This window comes from Dermacentor silvarum, chromosome 4, assembly GCF_013339745.2.
Source record: "Dermacentor silvarum isolate Dsil-2018 chromosome 4, BIME_Dsil_1.4, whole genome shotgun sequence".
In the NCBI taxonomy this organism is placed as follows: Eukaryota; Metazoa; Arthropoda; class Arachnida; order Ixodida; family Ixodidae; genus Dermacentor; species Dermacentor silvarum.
The window spans coordinates 216,879,811-216,901,926 of NC_051157.2; the positions used below are offsets into that span (position 1 = coordinate 216,879,811).

Below are 22,116 nucleotides of genomic sequence, written 5' to 3' on the forward strand. Positions count from 1 at the left end.
ACTGTTTAAATATTGCTTCAAAAATAAATTGGCAATACTGCTTATTCCCAGTCAAAGCGTGAAATATGCTATTGTAGAACATTCATTGGCGTTTTCGTATATCGCGAGTTGTCTCCAGAACCAGAAAATTGGGACGACATCCGAAGGCCATGCCTTCCCGTGAGGGACACCTCGTAGTATTTACCAACTCGCAGCGCGTGTGAATAACGGAAAATCACGCAAACGTACGTACTATCAGCACCCGAAGCCAACCTAAAAAACAGCGTTGCCAGATTAGCAACGTAGCGTGTCAACAAACTCGTAGAAATCACAGAACCGAATCTGACCTACGAGTTTTTATCTGCACTATTCGCGTGTCGGTGCTGATGTTACGTACCGATTGCGTAATCCAAGGCTCCACTCAATTAGTTGCACTGTTCGAGGCTCGTTGATCCAATATTTATAGACAAAAAAGTATCTATAAACGTTGCGTTGAGCGACCGCCGCCATTTTCGAAAACAGACCGCGAAATACCTCTCCGCGCAATTTCGACGGAAAAATCGCAGCGATTGCTGCGACGTTGCGACGCTGCGACCAACCGGTTGGTCGCAGCCGAAAATCGCAGAAACGGCCCTGCGACTGCGATTTTCGTCGCATGCGACGGAAATCGCACTTCCGGTGCGATAATCGCAGTGCAAAATCGCACCATGTGAAACGGCCTTAAAGCTCCGTGACGCCGGCACACTGTCTCTGTGCCGAGCACATCGTTTGCGCCGCCTAAAAACGTGGCTCGGCCGAAGAAGTACGTAACCCCCGAGGAAGAAGATGCTCGACGGGAAGCCCGTCGCACCGCTGCTCGTGAACGAATGCAACGGCTGCAATCAAACCCGGAATACCGTGCTGCTGAATCTTCGTCAAAGCGTCAGCGAAAAGCGGAAGATCTCGAGTACCTCGCCCTTTGCAGGGAACGCTCTTGTCTGAGTGATCGCAAGCGCCGGGAAAGGGATCCTGGCTACCGTGCCATGCGTACTGTTGTGTCTGGCGGTCCTTCGGGACAAAGGAGGCCTCATCGAGAGGCGTGAACATATCAAGTGCACTTCACGCTTGTCGTTTCTCGCGGCCGGGAACTGTCACCGTCAGTCACCTGGGACTGATGGATGAGCAATTAGTCCCCAGACTGCAATGGATCCTCGGCCTCGTGCGTAGTTGAAACGGCCACGTCGCCCTTGGTGTGTTTCCGAGAATTACCAGCGCCACCCAAACTACGACGAGGCCCGGCGCCAACTACGACGCGCCAACCTGGAGCCCCTTTCGAGACAACTGCCACCGCCCTCCCTGGAAGTGGCGGCTTCCTCAATAAAGTTCGTACTCACTCACTGGCTTCCGCGAACTGACCGCTACGGAGAGACGACTCTTGAAAAGGGCCAGCGTCTAGCAATCCCGTGGGAGCCACATCAACGTTCGGTTCCCAAGGTGTCAACCGCTGCCTGTGTTCGGAGGCGACCAGGCAAGATTGGAGGCGGGGCCCGGCGGGAAACGGTGGTACATCTGCGGGATATGGCGACCTGGTCGAAGATGGTGATTGGCTAAGAAGAACTAAAGTGCGTTCCCTCGTCGAGTGAAAGAGGGAAACGAAAGGCATAAAACAGTGAGACTTGAGTGTTGTGGAGATGCTCGACCGTGTAGAACGCTCGGAGATGTAAACGCTACTACATCCAAAGATGTTAGCACGTAGACGGCTCCAATATCATGGAGCCCTTGTAAAATAATGTACATTTTGTATATAAAACAGTTTTGTAATCTCCCTGGATATGTCCTCCTCTCGGCACCTGATACGGCATCATCCATGGAACCTTCGTGGCCGCTCGGACCTCGGCTTGCACAACAGTGGCTGGCAGCTTATGGGATCGGCCGGCGTTGGCTACATCGGTGTGATGAGTGCAACGTGTTTGCTTCTCTTTTCGCCAGACTCATTAGCGCAGATAGTCGGTAATGGTTGTTTGGTGTTGCTAGTGATTTTGTCTCGCAGACCAAGAATATAGTGTCACGGGGGCTCAGTTACAAGGCCGAAGAAACACAGGGTGCACTGTAAACACGGATAAGCTTAAAATCCAGGAACTCTTCGAAAGTTGTGAGCCGATGGGCATTTTGGTTGGCCCTGCTGTAGGCAAAAGTCAACAATTGGAGCTTTTACAGAATGAGGATGTGAGTTGGGAGAAAGCCGGTGAGGCTATGAAAATTGTTTCGTAAGCAAAGGAGCACGAAGAGAGAAATTCTGCGATATCCTGATGGTAGCGATAAGGACGGGCTTAGTGCCTGAGTTTGCCCTTCATGTCGCCAGAACTCTCTAGTACAAGTAGCTAGTTGCTGGGAGAGTAATGTTGTGTTTTCTGGTGGGAACCGTTTTGGGAATTCACCTTCTTTATAAAAAAAACAAGTTTAGTTTTAAGTAAGGGTGAATTTTGAAGGCAAACGAGATCGCTATGGAGAAATTTAGAGTGCAGGACCTCCTTCTAATTTGCGAGGAATTAGGCATTTCGGCCGACTCCTCAAAAACGAAAGAAGCTGTTCTCGACGTTATGGACGCAGAGGATTAAAGGGAAACAGAGACATCCACACAAATGTAGCAATTTGCTACTATGGAAACCCAACCGGTTTCCTCGAAAGAAAGCCTCGCAGTTGAAGAAAAATTCGTCCGGGTCCGGGACTCGAACCCGGGACCACCGCCTTTCCGGGGCAGCCGCTCTACCATCTGAGCTAACCAGGCGGCTAGCAGATGGCAGGGCGAAGTCGAATTTGTCGACAACTCGAAGCAAAGGCAAGTGTTTTGATGTTATAGTTCAGCGGAAATCCGCTAGGTGGAGATAAGTAATTAAAGGGAAACTGAGACATCCACCCAAATGTAGCAATTTGCTACTATGGAAGCCCAACCGGGTTCCTCGAAAGAAAGCCTCGCAGTTGAAGAAAAATTCGTCCTGGTCCCGGACTCGAACCCGGGACCACCGCCTTTCCGGGGCAGCCGCTCTACCATCTGAGCTAACCAGGCGGCTTGCAGATGGCAGGGCGAAGTCGATGTGACGGAGGATGTGACGGTTGAGGAGGCTGACGAGGCTTGGGAAAGCATTGTTGAAAGAAGGGAAACGGCAGAGGAGTGCGAGAAGCGCCAGCGTGAAGCCGAAGAGCGCAAGCATGAGGCAGCGTGACACCACGCTCTTCGAATGCAGGAACTTGCACGGAAATGCCAGATGCTTAGATGGCAGACCGCACGACGCCAGCTCCACACTTTCAGGACAGACGAAGACAGTTAATTACCTCGCCCGTTTTGAGCGAGTGTGTGAGGTAGAGGGTGTCAGCACGGACACGTGGGCCGAGTGATTAGGAGCACTGCTGCCGTTTAGTGTCGCTGCATTGCAGTGTTCTTGCATTGCTTGTCCGATGAGAAAGCGCGCGCGTACGACAGGGCTAAGAGAGCTTTGTTCAGGCGCTTTGGTGTGGCATGGCAGGCCGACTTCGAAGGCCAAGATGAGAGTGAAAAAGCCGAGCCTGTCGAAGGTAACATTAGCACTGAGATGACTAGTTTAGAAAGCTTTGGAAAAGGTGTGATACAAGTGACACACACACTAAGCGAAGAGAGCGGCGGTTTTCCCGCACCAGAAACGGAAGGCCCTTTAGGCCAAGTGTGTATGGCGGCGGCAATTTCAGCCAGCCTGCCAAGTAAGTTCCCCTATTTATTGCCAAATAGGTCAGAGAAGTCGCCGTTGGATAGGCGAGTGTTTTCTCCAAGGAGGAACAAAAAGAGTTTTTCTCTAAGGAGGAGCAAGGAGAGTTCCTTCTCCAGTAAGGGAGCTTTATGGGCAAAAGCACATGAGGAGACTCAGAGACTGCCAGGCGTGTCCCCTATTGAGCAGCGGTCAGAGGACCAAGATACGATTCCAAAGGCAGCTGCAAGCAGTGACGAGTTAAACGTGTTAGTAGCCGGAAGCGAGGTGAATTCGGTCACCGAAGTAAGCGGTGGTTTTCCCGCCCTAGAATGTGTGGCCGTCTGCGAAAGCCAAGACGACAGTAACAAAGCTAGTCTTGATAGTGCTAGTTTAGAGAGCGCTGAGAGGGCTGTTGAGCCAGTAGTTACCGGACACAGTGACAAGCGCGAAGAAACAGCTGTTTCGCCATTTAGCCAGGCTGTTCTGGAAACAGAGGCCGACTTCGAAGGCCAGCAAGGAGTTTTGTATGCTGTCGACGGCAGTGATAGAGCTAGGCCAGCTGAAGGTAGACTTCATGACGAGCTAGCTTGCTCAATGGTCAAATCTGGTCATGTTCTATTACAAAGGCAGTCGCACTGTGAAACCCGAGAGGGCAACGAAATTTGAAGTGCGTGTGCTGATGCCGCAGGACAACCAAAGCATGTCAAACATAAAAGGCGTAAGCGCAGTATACGACAGGTGGAGGCGGTCAAGGCGTCTCGAGTCAAACGTGCGAAGCGCCAAGGAGACATTGCTAAACGCGCTAAGATCATGATCCAGCCAGATAATGTGAAAAAGCGAAGAAGGGTAACTCCCAAGCTTCGGCGTTTGCTGAGGTTGGAGATCGGCGCGACGCAGGTCGCGAATAGGAAAGTTTCGCGAGGATTCAAGCGTGGTAACTGTCGCCTGACCGCATTGTGTAAACTACACTGTAGGCAAGAGGGACAAACGGAAGCGTCCGGCACGCTGCCACCGCCGCCGGTCACTCGCGGGGGCAATGAATAGCGACTGCCTCGCAGATAATGGGACAGTGTGCGCGCGGTTCTGTGAATGCATCCCCCTCCCAGTACTTGGAGGCTGCTGTGCTACAGTCGTAGCCACGAGGTGCGTCAGGCGAATTGGTGGCTTTTGCCTTCTTCGCGACGGCACCTTGCCAAATCCCCGGAATGCGCGACCCCCTCGAGTGCGTTTGAAAGAAAGGGGTGCGTTTGAGGCCCGAAAATAGAGAAAACAGGAAAGCGAGTTGCACATAGTTTTGTCTTTTGTATTTATTTTGCGGGAGATAAGTTTGACAGGCGTAAAGAATACCGCAGTTCTTTTCAATCAATCAATTCAATCAATCAATTTTTATTTGGCATTCATTACAGCATCTGCACATAACAAATGCGAGGACAAGAACAAAAAGCTGCTAAGTAGCAGCTTGACAAGGTTCTTGCCCCTATCCTTGGCAGCCAAAAACAGAAACACATAAATACAGCACATAAGTACACAAGTTTTCGTTTGTATGTATACCAATTTGGTATAACTAAAGTAAATACAAGACCAGAATATTAGAGTGCAAAGAAAAAATATACATAAAACAATTATGTCAGTTACGAAATACGCACATAGTGGTAACAAAAGGCATTCCCTTGCAACAAATAGAAACAACGTGATAATTTTGCACGAAGAAAGCAGCAAAAATACAAAATTTACTATAATAAAAAATACATCAACTCTTTTTATAATTAAGTGCAGGTTTGATATGCATTACAAGGATTGTCGTATACGTAGTAAAGGGTGATTTTATTATATGCAAACCTCATAACTACGCAAGATTACAAAAATGTAAAGAAGAAAACTCAAAAGGTTCAAAAACAAGCACACCACAGGCAATCAGTCATGCTACCAAAAAACACATGTTATTGTTTCGAAAGCAGGTGTTCCATAACATATTGCATTATTGCACTCCTTGAAGTTTTTTCTATGTCAATGCCATCTCTTTGAATTTTATTGAGCAACCTTGGTACGCAATGTGATAATCTACTGAACCCTATGTGGTACGTGAAAAAGGCAACAGCCATTTTGCTTTTTCTCTAATGTTGTACGAGATAACTATGGGCGCAGTAAGATTACATAACTGCAAAAATGTACGATTGTTACATCGGAAATATTTTTGGCATTTTAGAGCAAGGTTAAGATTGTAAAAATGTTTCAAGGGGCAAATTTTAAGGGTGGTAAACAGCTCTCGAATATGGGCATCATACTGGACATTTGCTATATGGCGAACTGCTCTCTTCTGGAGCACAGTCAACTTCTGTAGATTGGCTTTTGTAGTATTACCCCATACTAAGTGACAATAGGTTAAGTGAGGGGAAAATAGGGTATTATAAATCATTTGTTTTACGTTGCGCGGTAAAATATATCGTAGTCTACAGAGCACTCCGCAAGCTTTAGCTAAACGTGTAGCGATAAGGTCTACGTGATCATTCCAAGTCAGATGATCACTAAAAACAACTCCTAAGGTTTTAACATTTGACGCGAGTTCTATACTATCAGTTCCAAGCTGTATTCTAAACTCTTCATTGATATGCCGTTGTGGCGGGGTGAAAAGGATAGCTTTAGTCTTTGTAGTATTCAGTTTTAGCGAGTTAACTGTGCTCCATTCAGCTAATTGTTTTAGGGATGTATTGCAAATGACTGAGAGGTTGCTTATATCGCGTGATCTGAAAAAAATGCTTGTGTCATCTGCGTAAACTATGAAGTGGGCATCTTTAGAAATATTTATTATATCATTGATGTAGATATTGAACAGTATTGGCCCTAGTATGCTACCTTGTGGTACTCCCTGAGCTATTTCTCTTTCATCAGATTGTTCTGACGTGATGGCAACGTATTGTTTTCTGTGCTTTAGGTACGAAATTAATAAATCAAGAGGCGCACCTCGAAATCCGTAATGTTCTAGTTTTGTAAATAAATTTCGATGATTAAGTCTATCGAACGCTTTAGAATAGTCAATAAAGACAGCTAATATAAATTCCTTGTTTTCAAAACTGTTCAATATTAGCTCCTTTTGTGCTAGTAAAGCCAACTCCGTTGACATTCCTTCACGGAAGCCGAACTGTTGCGTCATTATGATTGAGTGTTTATCACAGAAAGACGTTATTCTTTTGCAAATAATTTTTTCCAATCCTTTTGATATGACGGGTAGGACAGACACTGGCCGATAATTGGAGAACACATTTTTATCACCAGCTTTGAATATGACACTAACTTTCGCACGCTGCATTTCTTGAGGGAAGATTCCAGTAGATATTGAAAGGTTAAAAATGTGGGTAAGTGCAGGTGATAAGATGTCAAGCACAAACTTTATTGGCCTTATCTCTAGCCCGTTTATGTCACGTGCTTTGCTATTTTTCAAGGACATAAAAGTAGAAAAGACTTCATCTGAAGTTGTTGGCGCAAAGAAAACTGTATGTGCATTGCGCGGACCTAGATATGCAGTTACGGCCACATTGTGATCGCTTTTTTCCAAACTAGTAAAATAATGGTTAAATTTGTTTGCAAGTTCTGCGCCTCTTATAGTCCTGTTATTTTGAATTAGCTCGAGCTCCGCAGTCTGGGAATTATTGCGATGTAATAATTTGTTAATTTCGCGCCATAGCCTGTCACTCCGATTTCTTATTTGACTGAAAAGGTTTTCAAAATAATGTTTTTTAGTATTTCTCAAAAACTTTGTTACCTGGTTGCGGTATTTCTTAAACATTGTAAAATCAGTTGGATCCCTTGTTTTTACAAACTTATTGTATAATGAATTCTTTTTGCTTATCATGACAACGTATTCATTAGTAAGCCATGGTTTACGAATCTTAGAACATTTTCTAATGGTTTTAAACTTAAAACACTTCTCATATACATTTTGCAAGATGCGCAGAAACGTGTTATATGCTCTGTCAGGGTGGGTGCATGGAAACACAGGTGCCCAATCTACGTTTGCGATTTCATTACGGAACGTGCTTAGTGTTTTGCAGTTTATTTCTTGGACAAGAAATGTCTCGGCGTGACGAGCACCCTTAGAATCTGCACCGAACCGACAGAACATATAAATAGGTAAATGATCTCCCATATCAGCCACAATGGTACCCGATCTTGTGTCTACGTTAGTACAGTTTGTTATAAAAAGGTCAAGAAGGCTATCGGAAGTGTTGCTAAGGCGCGTGGGGGTTGTTATCACATTTCTAAAATAAAATGATTCAAGAAGTAGTTGCAGATCACGCGCGTATTTAGTATTTTGCAAAAGGTTAACGTTGAAATCCCCACCGATCGCGAGATATAGGTCATTTATGCAGACGAAACTTAGCAGTCTGTCAAGGAAAGAAAGGCATGCGTCCATATTCCCATTTGGCGGGCGGTACATCACAACGAAAACATATTTTTTGCATTGCACGCTTAAGACTTCATAGTCTGGCGTTATAAGGGAGAATTCTGGTAGCATCGTGCATGACAATTCATTCGAGACCAACTGCAACACGCCCCCACCGCGACGTGTAGCCCTGTTTAAAAATAAAGTTTGATAACCGGGCACACGAAGTACCTCGTCATCATATTTGTACCAAGTTTCTGATAACATTATTACATCAAATTTATAAGGAAACCCATCAAAAAACAAAGTCAACTCATCGTATTTATTTCTCGCGGACTGCGCATTGCACTGCAAGGATTTGAGATAATCGCCATGGTTTGCAATGTCTATGTTACTAAGCATAGTTTTCACAAAATATCTGAGAAACTGTGGCGACGACAGCAATGCGTTTAGCGAGTAGATGTGTCAAACATTTTTTCCAAGTCAGCTTCACATGCAATCCGCACAATGCGGGATGTTTCCGTTTGACGTGCGAAAACTTTGCCACCTTTAGCCCACGCGAAGCGCCAGTTCAATTCCCTTTTCTTTGCAATGGTCATCCCGAGAAGTTTCTTCAACCGCGGACACAGGTGCTCATTAACATAGACAGACTGTTTTTTTGTGTAACCGATGTCTGATGTAGTGAACCTACTTTTTCTTGCCTTTTCAATGATAGCATCTCGCTTAGCACGGTTGTTGAAAACGACCACAATGTTCGGGTCAGAATCAGCACCCCGCACAGGCAACCGGTGGCAAATTTCAATATCATCTTTCCTTATTGGTTCACCAATTACATCGCCCACTTTGTCAAGTATACCTTCGAGGTTCTCGTTTGATTCCCGTGGAATCCCCTTGATCTCAATGTTCTTATTTCTAGAATATTGTTCTTGTGCTGTAACACTTAGGGCGTTTTCTTGGACTTTCTTCTTGAGTGCCTCAATTTCTTGCAAGAGTATTTCCTGCGTTGCTCTGAGGGACGCATTTTCATTTTTTAGTTCAGTGCACTCTTTTTTCATTTTTCAGTACACTCTTTTATTCTTGTAAAGGAATATGTTTATCTAGGTCAATTACTCACAGGGGACCCTGATCATGAGAAAGAAATTTACAGAAGAATAAAATTAGGTTGGAGTGCATACGGCAGGCATTGCCAAATCCTGACTGGGAGCTTACCACTGTCGTTGAAAAGAAAAGTGTACAATCATTGCATTCTACCGGTGCTAACATACGGGGCAGAAACTTGGAGGTTAACAAAGAAGCTCGAGAACAAGTTAAGGACCGCACAAAGAGCAATGGAACGAAAAATCTTAGGAGTAACGTTAAGAGACAGGAAGAGAGCGGTGTGGATCAGAGAACAAACGGGGGTAGACGATATTCTAGTTGACATTAAGCGGAAGAAATGGAGCTGGGCAGGCCATGTAATGCGTAGGATGGATAACCGGTGGTCCATTAGGGTTACAGAATGGATACCAAGAGAAGGGAAGCGCAGTCGAGGACGGCAGAAAGTCAGGTGGGATGATGAGGTTAGGAAATTCGCAGGTGCAAGTTGGAATACGCTAGCGCAAGACAGGGGTAATTGGAGATCGCAGGGAGAGGCCTTCGTCCTGCAGTGGACATAAATATAGGCTGATGATGATGATGATGACTCTTTTTTCATAGATTCAAACTCTTTGTTGAAGAAATCCATACTAGTTTTCATCTCTCTCATTTCTTTACGAAGATCACGTTTAAACGTATCAAGTTCTCCAGTCATCGTCAAGGCTTGGTTAACAACTCGTAACAACAGTAACAATGGCAGCGGAGGCAGCAGGATACAAAATTGAAGTAGTGACTAAGAATCCGGAAGGTTCAAACCTGAACAAACAAGTGGAAGCGTTAAGGGTCCGTTCTGTAGGCTGCCCCGGCTGCCAAGTGTCCGTCGCAGTGGTCCAGCGTCCTTTTTATCCGATACCAAAGTGTGACGTAATAGCCACGTGGTACTGTGCAGGCTGATCCTTTCCCGGTGCAGCCGTCCCTTAGCTTGGCCACGAACTTTCCGGCAGAAAAGCCGCGCTTGCTCCGGACGATCCTGAACAAACAAGCGGAAACGTTAGGGGTCCGTGCTGTAGGCTGCCCCGGCTGCCAAGTTAGGTTGTTAGGTTGTTGGCCTTTTCGGCTCAAGATAGTCCCATGATTTAAAGGGGAGTGTTTACGCGACGACAGCTAAATATTGAATTGCAAACAGTGTCAGGCTTGCAAATAGTTTAGAAGGTCACGCGCAGGTTGCGCAAGTTGATGACCTGAGCTTTTGCGCGAGTTAATGACGCGTCGTGTTTTTTTGTGACTTTCTTTCGAGGCAATTTTTAAAAGTTGCGTTCATTAATTTTGATCTCTTCTTTTTCTTTTGAACGATATTTCTTTTGAACGACTTTGAGCTCTAAGAACTTTTGTTAGGCAGTATACTTCAGCTGACTTTGGAAAGCGTCGGATGATTGTTCCCGCACGCACGTGGAGAGGACCGCGCGTTAGAAACTGGTTGCGTGGATCGCCTTTAGCGATGTCTGTATTTCTCTTCAACGTCTTACAAAGGGGTATGTCATATGGATAAGGCCATCTGCTCAGATGGAGCTTAGCATTAAAGCAGCACAATTTCGAAGTGCGTTTGGAGAAATGCAGAATAAGTCAGGCCTTGTGAGCCTATTTGAGCACGTGGTAAGTCGTAAATAGTTTGCCCATGTGTTTATTTGGCGTTTTCGGTATTAGGTAAGGATTATGTAGCTTTCGTGTGCTGAGTGTTACGGACTATGAATTACTGAAGGCCAGTATCCCTTCGCCTTCCTGATCTGTGGAAGCTCTAATTCATAATTACATAGCTTCATTACATAAACCCAGTCGGTGTCTATTTGCGAAGACACATCATCGGAAGTTTTTTGGTACTGGTCCGAATTAACGCGCACCTTGCGTTTCAGGGTTTTCTTTAGATATGGGGTTGTCAGATTTTTGGAATTGGTAGAGTCTGACGATGAGAGTGGCTTGCAGTGGCGCTTGCAGCATTGTGTGTGGTTGACAAAGGTCGCTCCTTGGAGCTTGTCTTCTTGCATTTCTGCAGTCCAGTCAGAGCCCACCTATGAAGACGCATTTGGCGGGAAGATCCTCATTCCTGGAAGCAGCGGCCCCATGGCTTTGACCGAAGCAGGCATCAAACCGGCCGAGCTGCATGGGACAACTCTACCTCCCGATGCATCATCTGGCCGCGGGGGTGCTGTTGTGTCTGGCGGTCCTTCGGGACAAAGGAGGCCTCAACGACAGCCGTGAACATATCAAGTGCACTTCACGCTTGTCGTTTCTCGCGGCCGGGAAGTGTCACCGTCAGTCACCTGGGACTTATGGATGAGCAATTAGTCCCCAGACTGCAATGGATCCTCGGCCTCGTGCGTCGCTGAAACGGCAACGTCGCCCTTGGTGTGTTTCCGAGAATTACCAGCGCCACCCTAATTACGACGAGGCCCGGCGCCGACTGCGACGCGCCATCCTGGAACCCCTTTCGAGACAACTGCCACCGCCCTCCCTGGAAATGGTGGCTTCCGCGAAGTGACCGCTACGGAGAGGAGACTCTTGAAAAGGGCCAGCGTCTAGCAATCCCGTGGGAGCCACATCACGTTCGGTTCCCAAGGTGTCAACCGCTGCCTGTGTTCGGAGGCGACCAGGCAAGATTGGACGCGGGGCCAGGCGGGAAACGGTGGTACATCATCTGCGGGATATGGCGACCTGGTCGAAGATGGTGATTGGCTAAGAAGAACTAAAGTGCGTTCCCTCGTCGAGTGAAAGAGGGAAACGAAAGGGATAAAACAGCGGGACTTGAATGTTGTGGAGATGCTCGACCATGTAGAACGCTCGGAGATGTAAACGCTACTACATGCAAAGATGTTAGCACGTAGACGGCTCTAATATCATGGAGCCCTTCTTGTAAAATAATGAACATTTTGTATATAAATCAGTTTGTCTAATCTCCCTGGATATCTCTTCCTCTCGGCACATGGCACGGCTACATCCATGGAACCTTCGTGGCCGCTCGGACCTCGGCTTGCGCAACAGTACTTCCAGCGTCTACCCTACAAGTCCATGGGTGGCGCGAACGACCGATTTCAGCGAGAGTTCTTGAACGTGGAATTTGGTCACGGCTGCCGCGTCTACGATCGGCTGTGGTCTGATGTCAATCTGTCTACTCTAAACTCGGTTCGAGACTTTGAGAAGCGCAATGTCGCCGTGCAAGTGTTGCGCAAAGCGTTTCCCGCCGAAAACGTACGACCCCGGAGAGATGAAGGTTAGCAAAAATCTTGACATAACATAGCATGACATAGCAAAAATTTGTTAAAATTGTAGCATAACATAGCAATAAATAGCAAAACCTGAGTAAAAGCTTAGCATAACATAACAATGAATAGCTAAACTCGGTAAACTCTTGGCATAATGTAGTAGTACATAGCAAGAACTTAGCAAGACTTCGTAAACCTTGGTAAACCCCCAGCTACGCTGCCTTGCGCCACTTGTGCAAGCTGCCCTCATCTTTTTTTTTTCATTAAGAACAAGTTTGTTTGTATTGTCAGAAAACATTGTTAAATTATATTGCAAACGTGTCTCGTTTATAATAGCCCCATACAGGCAATGAAATTCAACCAGAGGACATAGCAGTATGAATATCAATATTTATGCTATTGTATTTTACATCCCTTCAAGCAAAATCATTTCTCTTTCGCATTACACCCTACACGAGTTCCCATTGTCATATAGCCCCTACACACTATATATCTGTTCCGCAAAGCAAACTTTCGCCTGTCTCGCTTTAGAAGAACTGATGAAGGGCTATTTCGCCCATGCAGACCTTGTGCTTCACCTAGCAGACTTGAGTTTAACGTGTTTACCGAACTAAACAGCGTTAATAGCTCATCTTCTTGCACCTCAAACGGGGAACCAAACCTGTGTCGGAGAAGGCAAGTACGTTACATTAGAAATTGACAGAACTATGCTACATTCAGAAATTTGTAACTGCCTATGATGCCACTGTGAAGACACGGTTTTCAGTTTAAATACGATGGTAAATATGCCGCAGTTCCAATGTAATGTGGCCACGGCACCGTACGACGCGCGCCGCTTGAACAGGACTCCGACCGCAGCGCCACGTTTGTCGCCATGAAGCGGAGAAGCTCTGAACTACGCTTCACGCCCGGCGACGTATTTCTATTTGCACCCAAGCCCGGTGCTCGACCGCTGGCTCCGCCATGCGCCGCTCGCGCGTACCATGTTTCTAGCCACCGCTACCGCCGCCGTTGGAACGGAGAACACGCTGGGCTGTGGTGACCAGGCATGACTGTGGCTGCTGCTAAGGGATCGATGCCATTCCTAAATAAACGCATCACTGTTTTGATGATCCAAATATAATCTCACTATCAGGGAGGGAGCAGTTCCTGCAGCAATACCTGCAGCAGTACCTGCAGCAGCAGGGAGGGAGCAGTACCTGACTGGAGCAGTATTTTCTTTTATTCGACCGCTGCTTCGCGTCGGCGCCCGGCACTGCGGCTTCCGCCGCGGCCCCGGGGTTTACCGACCGCGCTGCTAAACAGAGAGGAAAAAAAAGAAAAGCGTGATACCAAGAAAAAAATATCAAAAAAAGTTTCTAGCCAAAGCGGGATTCGAACCCGCGTACGCCTGTCCCAAAACGAGCGTCGTCTACACTAGGCCATACAACCACTTTTTTTTCTTTACTTCCGGACATTCGGCAAGCACAATAATACAAACTACTGCATCAGCTGACAATATTCACTTTCCCACCGCTGATGTTGAATCTGCGGTTGAGATTACAAAACTTTCATTTTGACAAGAGCATCCCTCAAGATCAATAGTTCATCGTCATAACCTAATTTCTTAAACACTTCGCGAAGTTTACTCGCATTTTCAGTAAAGTAAGAGTTTACTGTTCTCGGATTAATGCCACAATTTCTTACAGCCATGCGGTTTCTCCAGATGCTGTGAAGGTCTGTAGTTAAGTATCGAATACCATGGGGTGTTAACGGTAATTCTTTTTTAATAGTTATTTGCATAATGTCCCAGTTCCTTGCATAATGTGACCTCTCAATGTCTGCAAAAGTACTGAAAGTTGGGCGAGTTGGTATCTATTCATCTTATAACTGCAGCGCGCACACGAGAAACGAGGACAAAAAGGTGAAAGTAACAGACAGGCGCTGACTCGCAACTCAGTTTATTTTGGAGGGAAATTACACACATATATATAAACCCAGTCTGCCTAAAGTGAGCATGTGCAAGAGCATGCGGAAAAATAAAAATAATAAAAACATTGTGAAAAAAATTTAAACACAGAACTTTTACTTATCTTAACATCAGGTTGTGCTAAAAAAGGCAAATTCTTTGTTAGTTAGGGTTATAGATGGTTCACTTACGCACATATCAGCACGCTTTTTGATATGGAATGCCTCAGTTATTTCGCGTGTGAGTTTATCTCTATGAGTAAACAAAATCATGGTATCTGAATAGACAGGTTTACAATGACAGCTTTTGCAATGATTGGCTAGGTGTAAGTGGTTATCTTTGTCAAGTGAATTTTGATGCTCTCTTAGACGAGTGTTCACACACCGGCCGGTCTGGCCTATGTAAACTTTACCGCAAGTTAGGGGCAACATGTATACTACACCAATTTTGCATTGTGCAAGCTTGGAATTTTCTTTTAAGGCGCAGATGCACTTATTCTTTTTAGTCTGATCAATTTTTTTAGACACCGCTTGACATATTCGTTGCAGCTTGTCAGGGGCGCTAAAAGCAACGTCGACACCGAACCTGCTGGCAACGTTTTTTAGTCCGTGGGAAAGGCGATGGACATAGGGCACGACAGCAATGCGTTTTCTCTGCGTGTAATCTCTGCTTCTAGACTGCCCTGCTTCGACATCTTTTATTAGCCTGACAAGCTGCAACGAATATGTCAAGCGGTGTCTAAAAAATTGATCAGACTAAAAAGAATAAGTGCATCTGCGCCTTAAAAGAAAATTCCAAGCTTGTACAATGCAAAATTGGTGTAGTATACATGTTGCCCCTAACTTGCGGTAAAGTTTACATAGGCCAGACCGGCCGGTGTGTTAACACTCGTCTAAGAGAGCATCAAAATTCACTTGACAAAGATAACCACTTACACCTAGCCAATCATTGCAAAATCTGTCATTGTAAACCTGTCTATTCAGATACCATGATTTTGTTTACTCATAGAGATAAACTCACACGCGAAATAACTGAGGCATTCCATATCAAAAAGCGTGCTGATATGTGCGTAAGTGAACCATCTATAACCCTAACTAACAAAGAATTTGCCTTTTTGAGCACCACCTGATGTTAAGATAAGTAAAAGTTCTGTGGTTACATTTTTTCATAATGTTTTTATTATTTTTATTTTGCCGCATGCTCTTGCACATGCTCACTTTAGGCAGACTGGGTTTATATATATGTGTGTAATTTCCCTCCAAAATAAACTGAGTTGCGAGTCAGCGCCTGTCTGTTACTTTCACCTTTTTGTCCTCGTTTCTCGTGTGCGCGCTGCAGTTACAAGATCAATGTCTGCACGTGCAGCAATTTGCAGAATCTTCTTTGTGAGCAAGCTGTGGTATATCATGCAAGTCCTGAGCTGTTCCCGATTCAATATTAAGAAATTTCATAGAGCATTCGCTGTGTTTGTGTGGCAGTCAGAATATGAAAGAACAAGCAGAAACAACTTGTTTCGCAACTTAGGTCAGGGAGGCTTGTCATTACCAAATTTATTCTTAAAGCAACTGGTTTCTAGATTCTTGTTCTTGCGAGACACGACAAATCCTTTCTTGCGAACGGTTATTCAAGCTCGATTGAGCAATGCTTTACCTAACTTTGTTGTCTCGATGAGGGAGGGTGGGTGTTACTTTACTTTGCAAGAAACCAGAATCTATAGAACACGTGTTTCTAGATTGTTGCAGTGCGGTCTTCTTCTAGGCCATACAACCACGCTTCCAAGTCTTGCATTCATGCGAACTATATGATTGCGTTCAAGCGCCCTCTGCGAAAGAAACCATCTAGAAACATGGTACGCGCGAGCGGCGCCTGGCGGCGCCAGCGGTCGAGCACTGGACTAGGGCGGAAATAGAAATACGCCGCCCGGCGGACGGCACACCTACCCACCTAGCCACCGTTCGTCCGCATAGCAACAGCAGGATGTTTGCTAATGGATTGTCTTTTTATGGGTATGTTTGGCACCAGACGAAACGGTGTCAAAAAAATGTCGCAGTTCCGCCCGAAAGGCGAAGCATCGGTTGCGATGGCAAATTAGTAGAGAGCTATTAGGAGTAGGGATAGTAGTTTTACCGGCTGCATAAACTTGACACATTCGCTTAGTAATTGAATTAACAAGCATGGTGTCATCGCGCACACGCAAACATGAATAGACTCGATGACCGCAGACAACCACTGTCAAAACGCGGGCATGGAGAAGCGCGGCCGCCGCAACGAGCGAAGGTTCGTGCGGTCTATCGCTTCAACGGAAACTGAGCGACGTACGCACAGCGCATACAAAGGTCAGAGCCGTGTGGAGATCGCTTTCAAGATACGGTGCGTGCGACCACACCGACAGCCGGCACAGGCGCGAAGTACAAGACCGCATTTGTTGGCGGAGTAGAAGCCCCCCTCCCTCCCTCCCGCGCTGCCTTCCCGCTTTGCTCCTTTCGCGTGGGAGATTGCGTCGCCAGTTACCCTTGCGCCCGGTTGCAAGATACGCATTTCGTGCCGCAGCACAGCGTCGCCCCCTCCCCTGCCTCCCTCCGATACCCCCACCGCCTTTCGCGCTATGGAAGACGCATTTTCTCTCCGCTGTGCGCTCGCTCTCCGTGAAGGCACGCGGCGACGATTTTAAGTGCGAATGCACTTCTTAAGCGACCCCGAAAACTCCGCCGGCATCCGCGCTCCTCCTCCTCTCCCCTAGCAACGGCGCGAGGAACGGAGAGGAGCGTCTGTAGCAACGGCGCAGCGACGTCACGCCCCACGTGACTGCGCGCGCTCCGCCCTCCGCTCCGTGGCTGCGCGCGCCCCGCGCCGGCTCCGCACCGCTCTCCGCGCCGTGACGTCACGGCACGTTGTGCAGCTGGCGCCTCCGCGCCGTGGCTGCGCGCGCCGCGCCGGCTCCTCGCACCCTCTCCGCGCCGTGACGTGTGTGTGTGTGTGTGTGTGTGACGCACTCGCGAGGTGCATTAATGCATCATACGAAAAGCGTGAAGTGTAAAATAAATAAATAATACTTCATATATAAATGTGTGTGTGTGTGTGTGTGTGTGTACAAATGAATCATGACAACAACACTTTAAATCATTAATTACACTTAATCATCATCATCAGTAAAAGTGCTTTGCACTTAAAAACGGCCAGACCTCCGTGGGTCGGCTGGCGCGTGCTCTCTCGCTGCCGTCTCCTTCGCTCGGCTCTGCAGTTTAGTCGCGCGCGCCCCCTCATAGCATCACCCCGTGCTTCGCACTTCCTCATACTCCCCTTCGGGGAAATGCGGGTTTTTATCGCCCTTGGACTTTATACAGAACCTCACGGTGACGCCAACGGCAGAAATCCGCTTGAAGTGTCCATATAATTGCTATCTCCAGGAGCCACGCGAAACTGCTCAACTTCGGCCAGTGTAGCTCACGCTACAAAAGTCGCAGGCCTGCGCGGCACACGCAGCACAGTCACAGAGTAAGCTGGTGGAGGGGCTCAAGAGTAGCTCCACTTTGGGCACCACGCACAACAGGGTCTTTTCTGTTCTGTTCGCCTCGTTTTGACGAGAACGATCTGAACTGTCCGCCCGGCGTCGACAGCGAGCTGCGGCTTGTAATGCTCTCTGCACAGGAGTCTGCTGAGCCCGATCAAGCCTTACAACTGCAACTTACATGTCGGGCACGCTGCGTTTGCAGGCGTCTTAAATAGATGGCACCACCATACTGGCCGAGGCTGGGGATCACGTTATTTTTAATTTTTTATTGCGCGTCTCCTCTGAATGGCATCTCGTCGTCTGTGCATGCGCACAATGTGTTTGCAGGCGCCTTAACTAGATGGCACCACCATACTGGCGGAGGCTGGCATCGTCTGCGCGTGCTTTAAAGGGCATTTTCCGGCGCCCGATAGCAAGCGCTTGCATGGCTCAGTAGTAGTGTATCTGGCTCCCATGCAGCGGGCGCGGTTCGATCCCGGCGAGAATCAGGTACTTTTTCCGCGTTTCCAGCGATAGCGGGTGACGTTCGCCGTACGCCGTCGGCGGAGGCGGCAGCGGCGGCGGACACCATCGCGAACCGAAAACGGCTATGGGAATGAGCCCATAACAGCTTACGCTGTAAAAAAAATGGCCGTATATCTGCTTGATTCGCAGCAAATGACGTCGAAAGACGTCATGTATCTTGTGGACTCTCGCTTTTAATGGCCCTTGTATTTTCACTTTTTGTTGTATTTGCTCATGTAGCCCCCTCCTGCTTGGACAAATGTCCGCAGTATTGTGAAAATAAATAAAAAAAATGTGGTTGATCCCTCTTATATAGGAATCGGTATAGAACACGAAAGTGAAACGTGTCTTCACAGAAGTAGTGTAATGTTTATTGCACATTGATATATAATGTCTATTGGTGTTTTGTGGCTAAAGCGCCCTTAGGCGTTGATGCACCCACGCTGACGCCTGGTGGCACGTCTCCTCCCTCACGACTACCAACGTCGATGACCATGAGCAACCGTCGTGCATATGGAAGCTGCACTACGCTGCACACGCTAGCACAACGCGAAAGACGAAGCACGTAACTGACACACTAATACAACGCGCAAGACAAAGCACGTAACTGAATCGTCACCGAGTCAAATCAGCGCGTACAGCGCGTCGTAATTGCAGCCTCCGCGATCAACTTCAGAAACATTTTCAGAGCTAATTGCGGAGGCCACGCTCCGCTGTGCTGAGTACGGTGAACGCCGCCTAGGTGGCGTTGGTAGTGCTTCTTGATGCCAGCGTCCCTTCGAATGCTGGCATCGAGGCGTCGTAGTTCTGAGACCACCGAAGCGTTCACTGTCGGTGCGCGTTAGTGTCATAATGCAGTACTTCTCTTTTCTGCTCGTAGGCGGCGGCACCGCCCCGAGCAAGAGCGCGGGTACACGGAGGAGTGTTAGATATATAAGGCGCGTCTGTGTAGCTCTCTGCAAATGCGTTTGTGGCGCAATGGGTTAAACGCTCGGCGATCTATCGTCGCGGACCGAGAGGTCGTGGGTTCGATTTCCAAATTTTGCATGTTTGTGGGACTTTTTCTTCTGGTTTCTTTCTTTGTATTATGTTCTATGACGTATTTCCGTGACGGAAATACGTCAGTGAAGTCTTGGTGGACCCCGGCATAAAACACTTTCGTGTTAAAAAAATTCAAAATTCCGAAGTTGTGTCCGTAGCGCGGAATCGAACCAGGGACCCCTCGCTTCCGAGCGCGCGGCGTTAGCCCACTACGCCACGAAGCGCACATAGACACACGCACCACGATGGCAATAAATACCCAACATTAACGAAAGGCCGCGTTTCTAGCGCGTTTCTAACGCGTTTGTGCTAGCGCGTTACGGCCCGTGTAAGAAGCTGGTGTAAGACGCTGTGGCCTCTCCGCCTTACCTTCAACGCGTTTCGAACGCGCTGCCCAAGGCGGTGGCAAGTCAAGTTCAAGTCGAGGAGCGTTTATGAATACGGGGGGTATACTCTCTCAGCAGTCATGTGATGGCGTCGGCAAACGCGGTGCACGTTCCGGCATGTGTAAATGGCTGCGTAAGACACTGTGGCCGCTCCCCCTTACTAGAGAGTACTGCACGTTTCTAACGCGTTTGTGCTAGCGTCCCCTTAAGCGGGAGATCCGATGATTCCCTCCGGAGCTTCGCCCACTCATCATCATTCACCCCGTGGATATGCTGCGATTTTTTTATCAAGTGGTTCACTCAGCCGTGATAGACGGATAAGAAGCGTGACGTATAATTGACAGGAAGAAATCGCTGCTATGCCGCGAAACTTGCTGTTGCGGATCCTTCCATACCATTGTCAAGATGATGCGTTGTCTCTTGGGCGGTGCGACTGGCAAAAGCCGTTGATTTCAATCAGCTTACTTGAGGGCGCTCCTTTATGATGCGGGTGGGACCGTCGTCACGTGGTATTTTTTATATTTCGCGGGCTTTCTTTATCACTCGAAAAAAAAAGTACGGAATTAGTACGGCACTGAAAATACCGCAGTTAGATGCCCCACGTTGTTCGCTACAAACGCCTTATTGACTCTTTAATAATTAGGACAGTACTTCTCGAGTTAGATAATTAATTACTATTTCATTCAGTCCAATGTGTATTCTTAATTAAAGGAACGCTGCGGGTCACGTTTATGTACCGCATATCTGCCTCAAATAGGCCTGAGGTTTCCTTTGCGCTTTATAATGTTTATGTGTGTGACCCCGTGCCACCAGTGCTAGTAGCTCGCTTGGTTTTGGCCGGGCGGTTGAATCGAGTGACAGATAAACAGGCAGGCAGACAAAGTTTTTCGCATATAGGTAGCCCAAGAACGACTATCGTCTTTAATACGAAACGATGTGTACCAAGGCGAAAATGTGAGCCAAGTTGGCGCGCGCTAGCGCGAGTTATCATGCGCTACAGTGCCTAGAATATTGGCTAGTCTGCCGATCACCCTCCCTTTACAATGGCCGAGCAAGGCGCCGTCTGCAATGGACGCACACGGTGGCCGGCAGGGGTTGCAGCCTTGTAGGTGGGTGCCGAGTACTAATACCGACTACGTGTGTCGGCTGCTTGGCTAGAGCAGTTTCGCAGTGGTTGCGTCGATTTTCTCTTGGTGTTGCGTGTTTGTTCTTGGTGTCGTCAAAGCTTAGAGTGCGTGCGTGGTTGTTGTGTTTCCGTGTCTGTTAGTATAGGAGAACGGTGAAAGAATTTTGAAAACACAGCGACAGAGAAGATAGGACTTGCTTTGCGTGTTGGTTCAGGAGTGGTTACTGCTCGAACAAAAAGCTTGTGTCCTTGTACACTGCACTATCTGATGGCACGCGGCTCGCAGAATGGGAACGAAGGATAATAAGAAATGACAGAACGCCGACGCCAACTGCTGTGGTTTGCGAAAAGCATTTCAAAAGCCGTTTATTTATTTATTTATTTATTTATTTATTTATTTATTTATTTATTTATTTATTTATTTATTTATTTATTTATTTATTTATTTATTTATTTATTTATTTATTACAAATACTTTCAGAGCCCGAGGGTATTACAGAAAGGAGTGGTTAACACATATACAACTGTTCAATAATACAATTAATGAAAATACTAGTTAACTAAATAAGTAATCTTGAATGACACTTCTGAACTTAGTGTCGATAGTGCCAGCGATAGAGGCAGGATGGTTGTTTCATTCTGCGCTGGTTCCGGGAATAAAAGAATCATTATATAAGTTTGTTCGGCAAGATGGCACACCAACCTTAAACTTGTGGTCCATACGCGATGAAATGTGCGTCGGTTGAAGAAAAAGGTAGCTTTTTAACACTTCATTTTGATGACAAATTTTGTGAAAGAGGCAGAGACGAAGACATTTACGAAGAAAAGACAGATCGGGCAGGTTTAGTGTGTTCTTCATTGTGGATATAGAAGCGTAACGGGAATAATTTGACAGAAGAAATCGGGCTGCGCGATTCTGAACAGATTCGAGGGTAGCGATTAGTATGGATTGACTGGGGTCCCAGATGCTGGATGCCTATTCTAGTTTTGGACGGACTAAAGTTTTATACAGAATCGTACGCACGTTAACTATCATCGTGAAGGACGCTTTCAACGATCTTCGCCACGTTAAATCTCGTCTGAAAGCGATGCGATATTTACGATTTTCCCTAAGTATCCGACACACCTTGGACCCCGGATAGAACCTTGGACACACCTTGGACCTTCGACCTTGGATTTCACTCCGACGAAAGCCGGTCCTCCGGCCA

The 22,116-nt window shown here is 47.0% G+C and overlaps 1 protein-coding gene across 1 annotated transcript in view; it reads left to right on the forward strand.

Moving 5' to 3' along the window:
• LOC119449238 (uncharacterized) overlaps window positions 1-13,595 on the forward strand; it is a 65,667-nt gene extending 52,072 nt beyond the window's left edge. Inside the window, exons 4-5 of the mRNA XM_037712415.1 lie at window positions 12,075-12,400; window positions 13,528-13,595. Coding sequence (XP_037568343.1) covers window positions 12,075-12,400; window positions 13,528-13,595 — 394 coding nt within the window. The remainder of the gene's footprint in view (window positions 1-12,074; window positions 12,401-13,527) is intronic.
• Window positions 13,596-22,116: the final 8,521 nt, after the last annotated feature.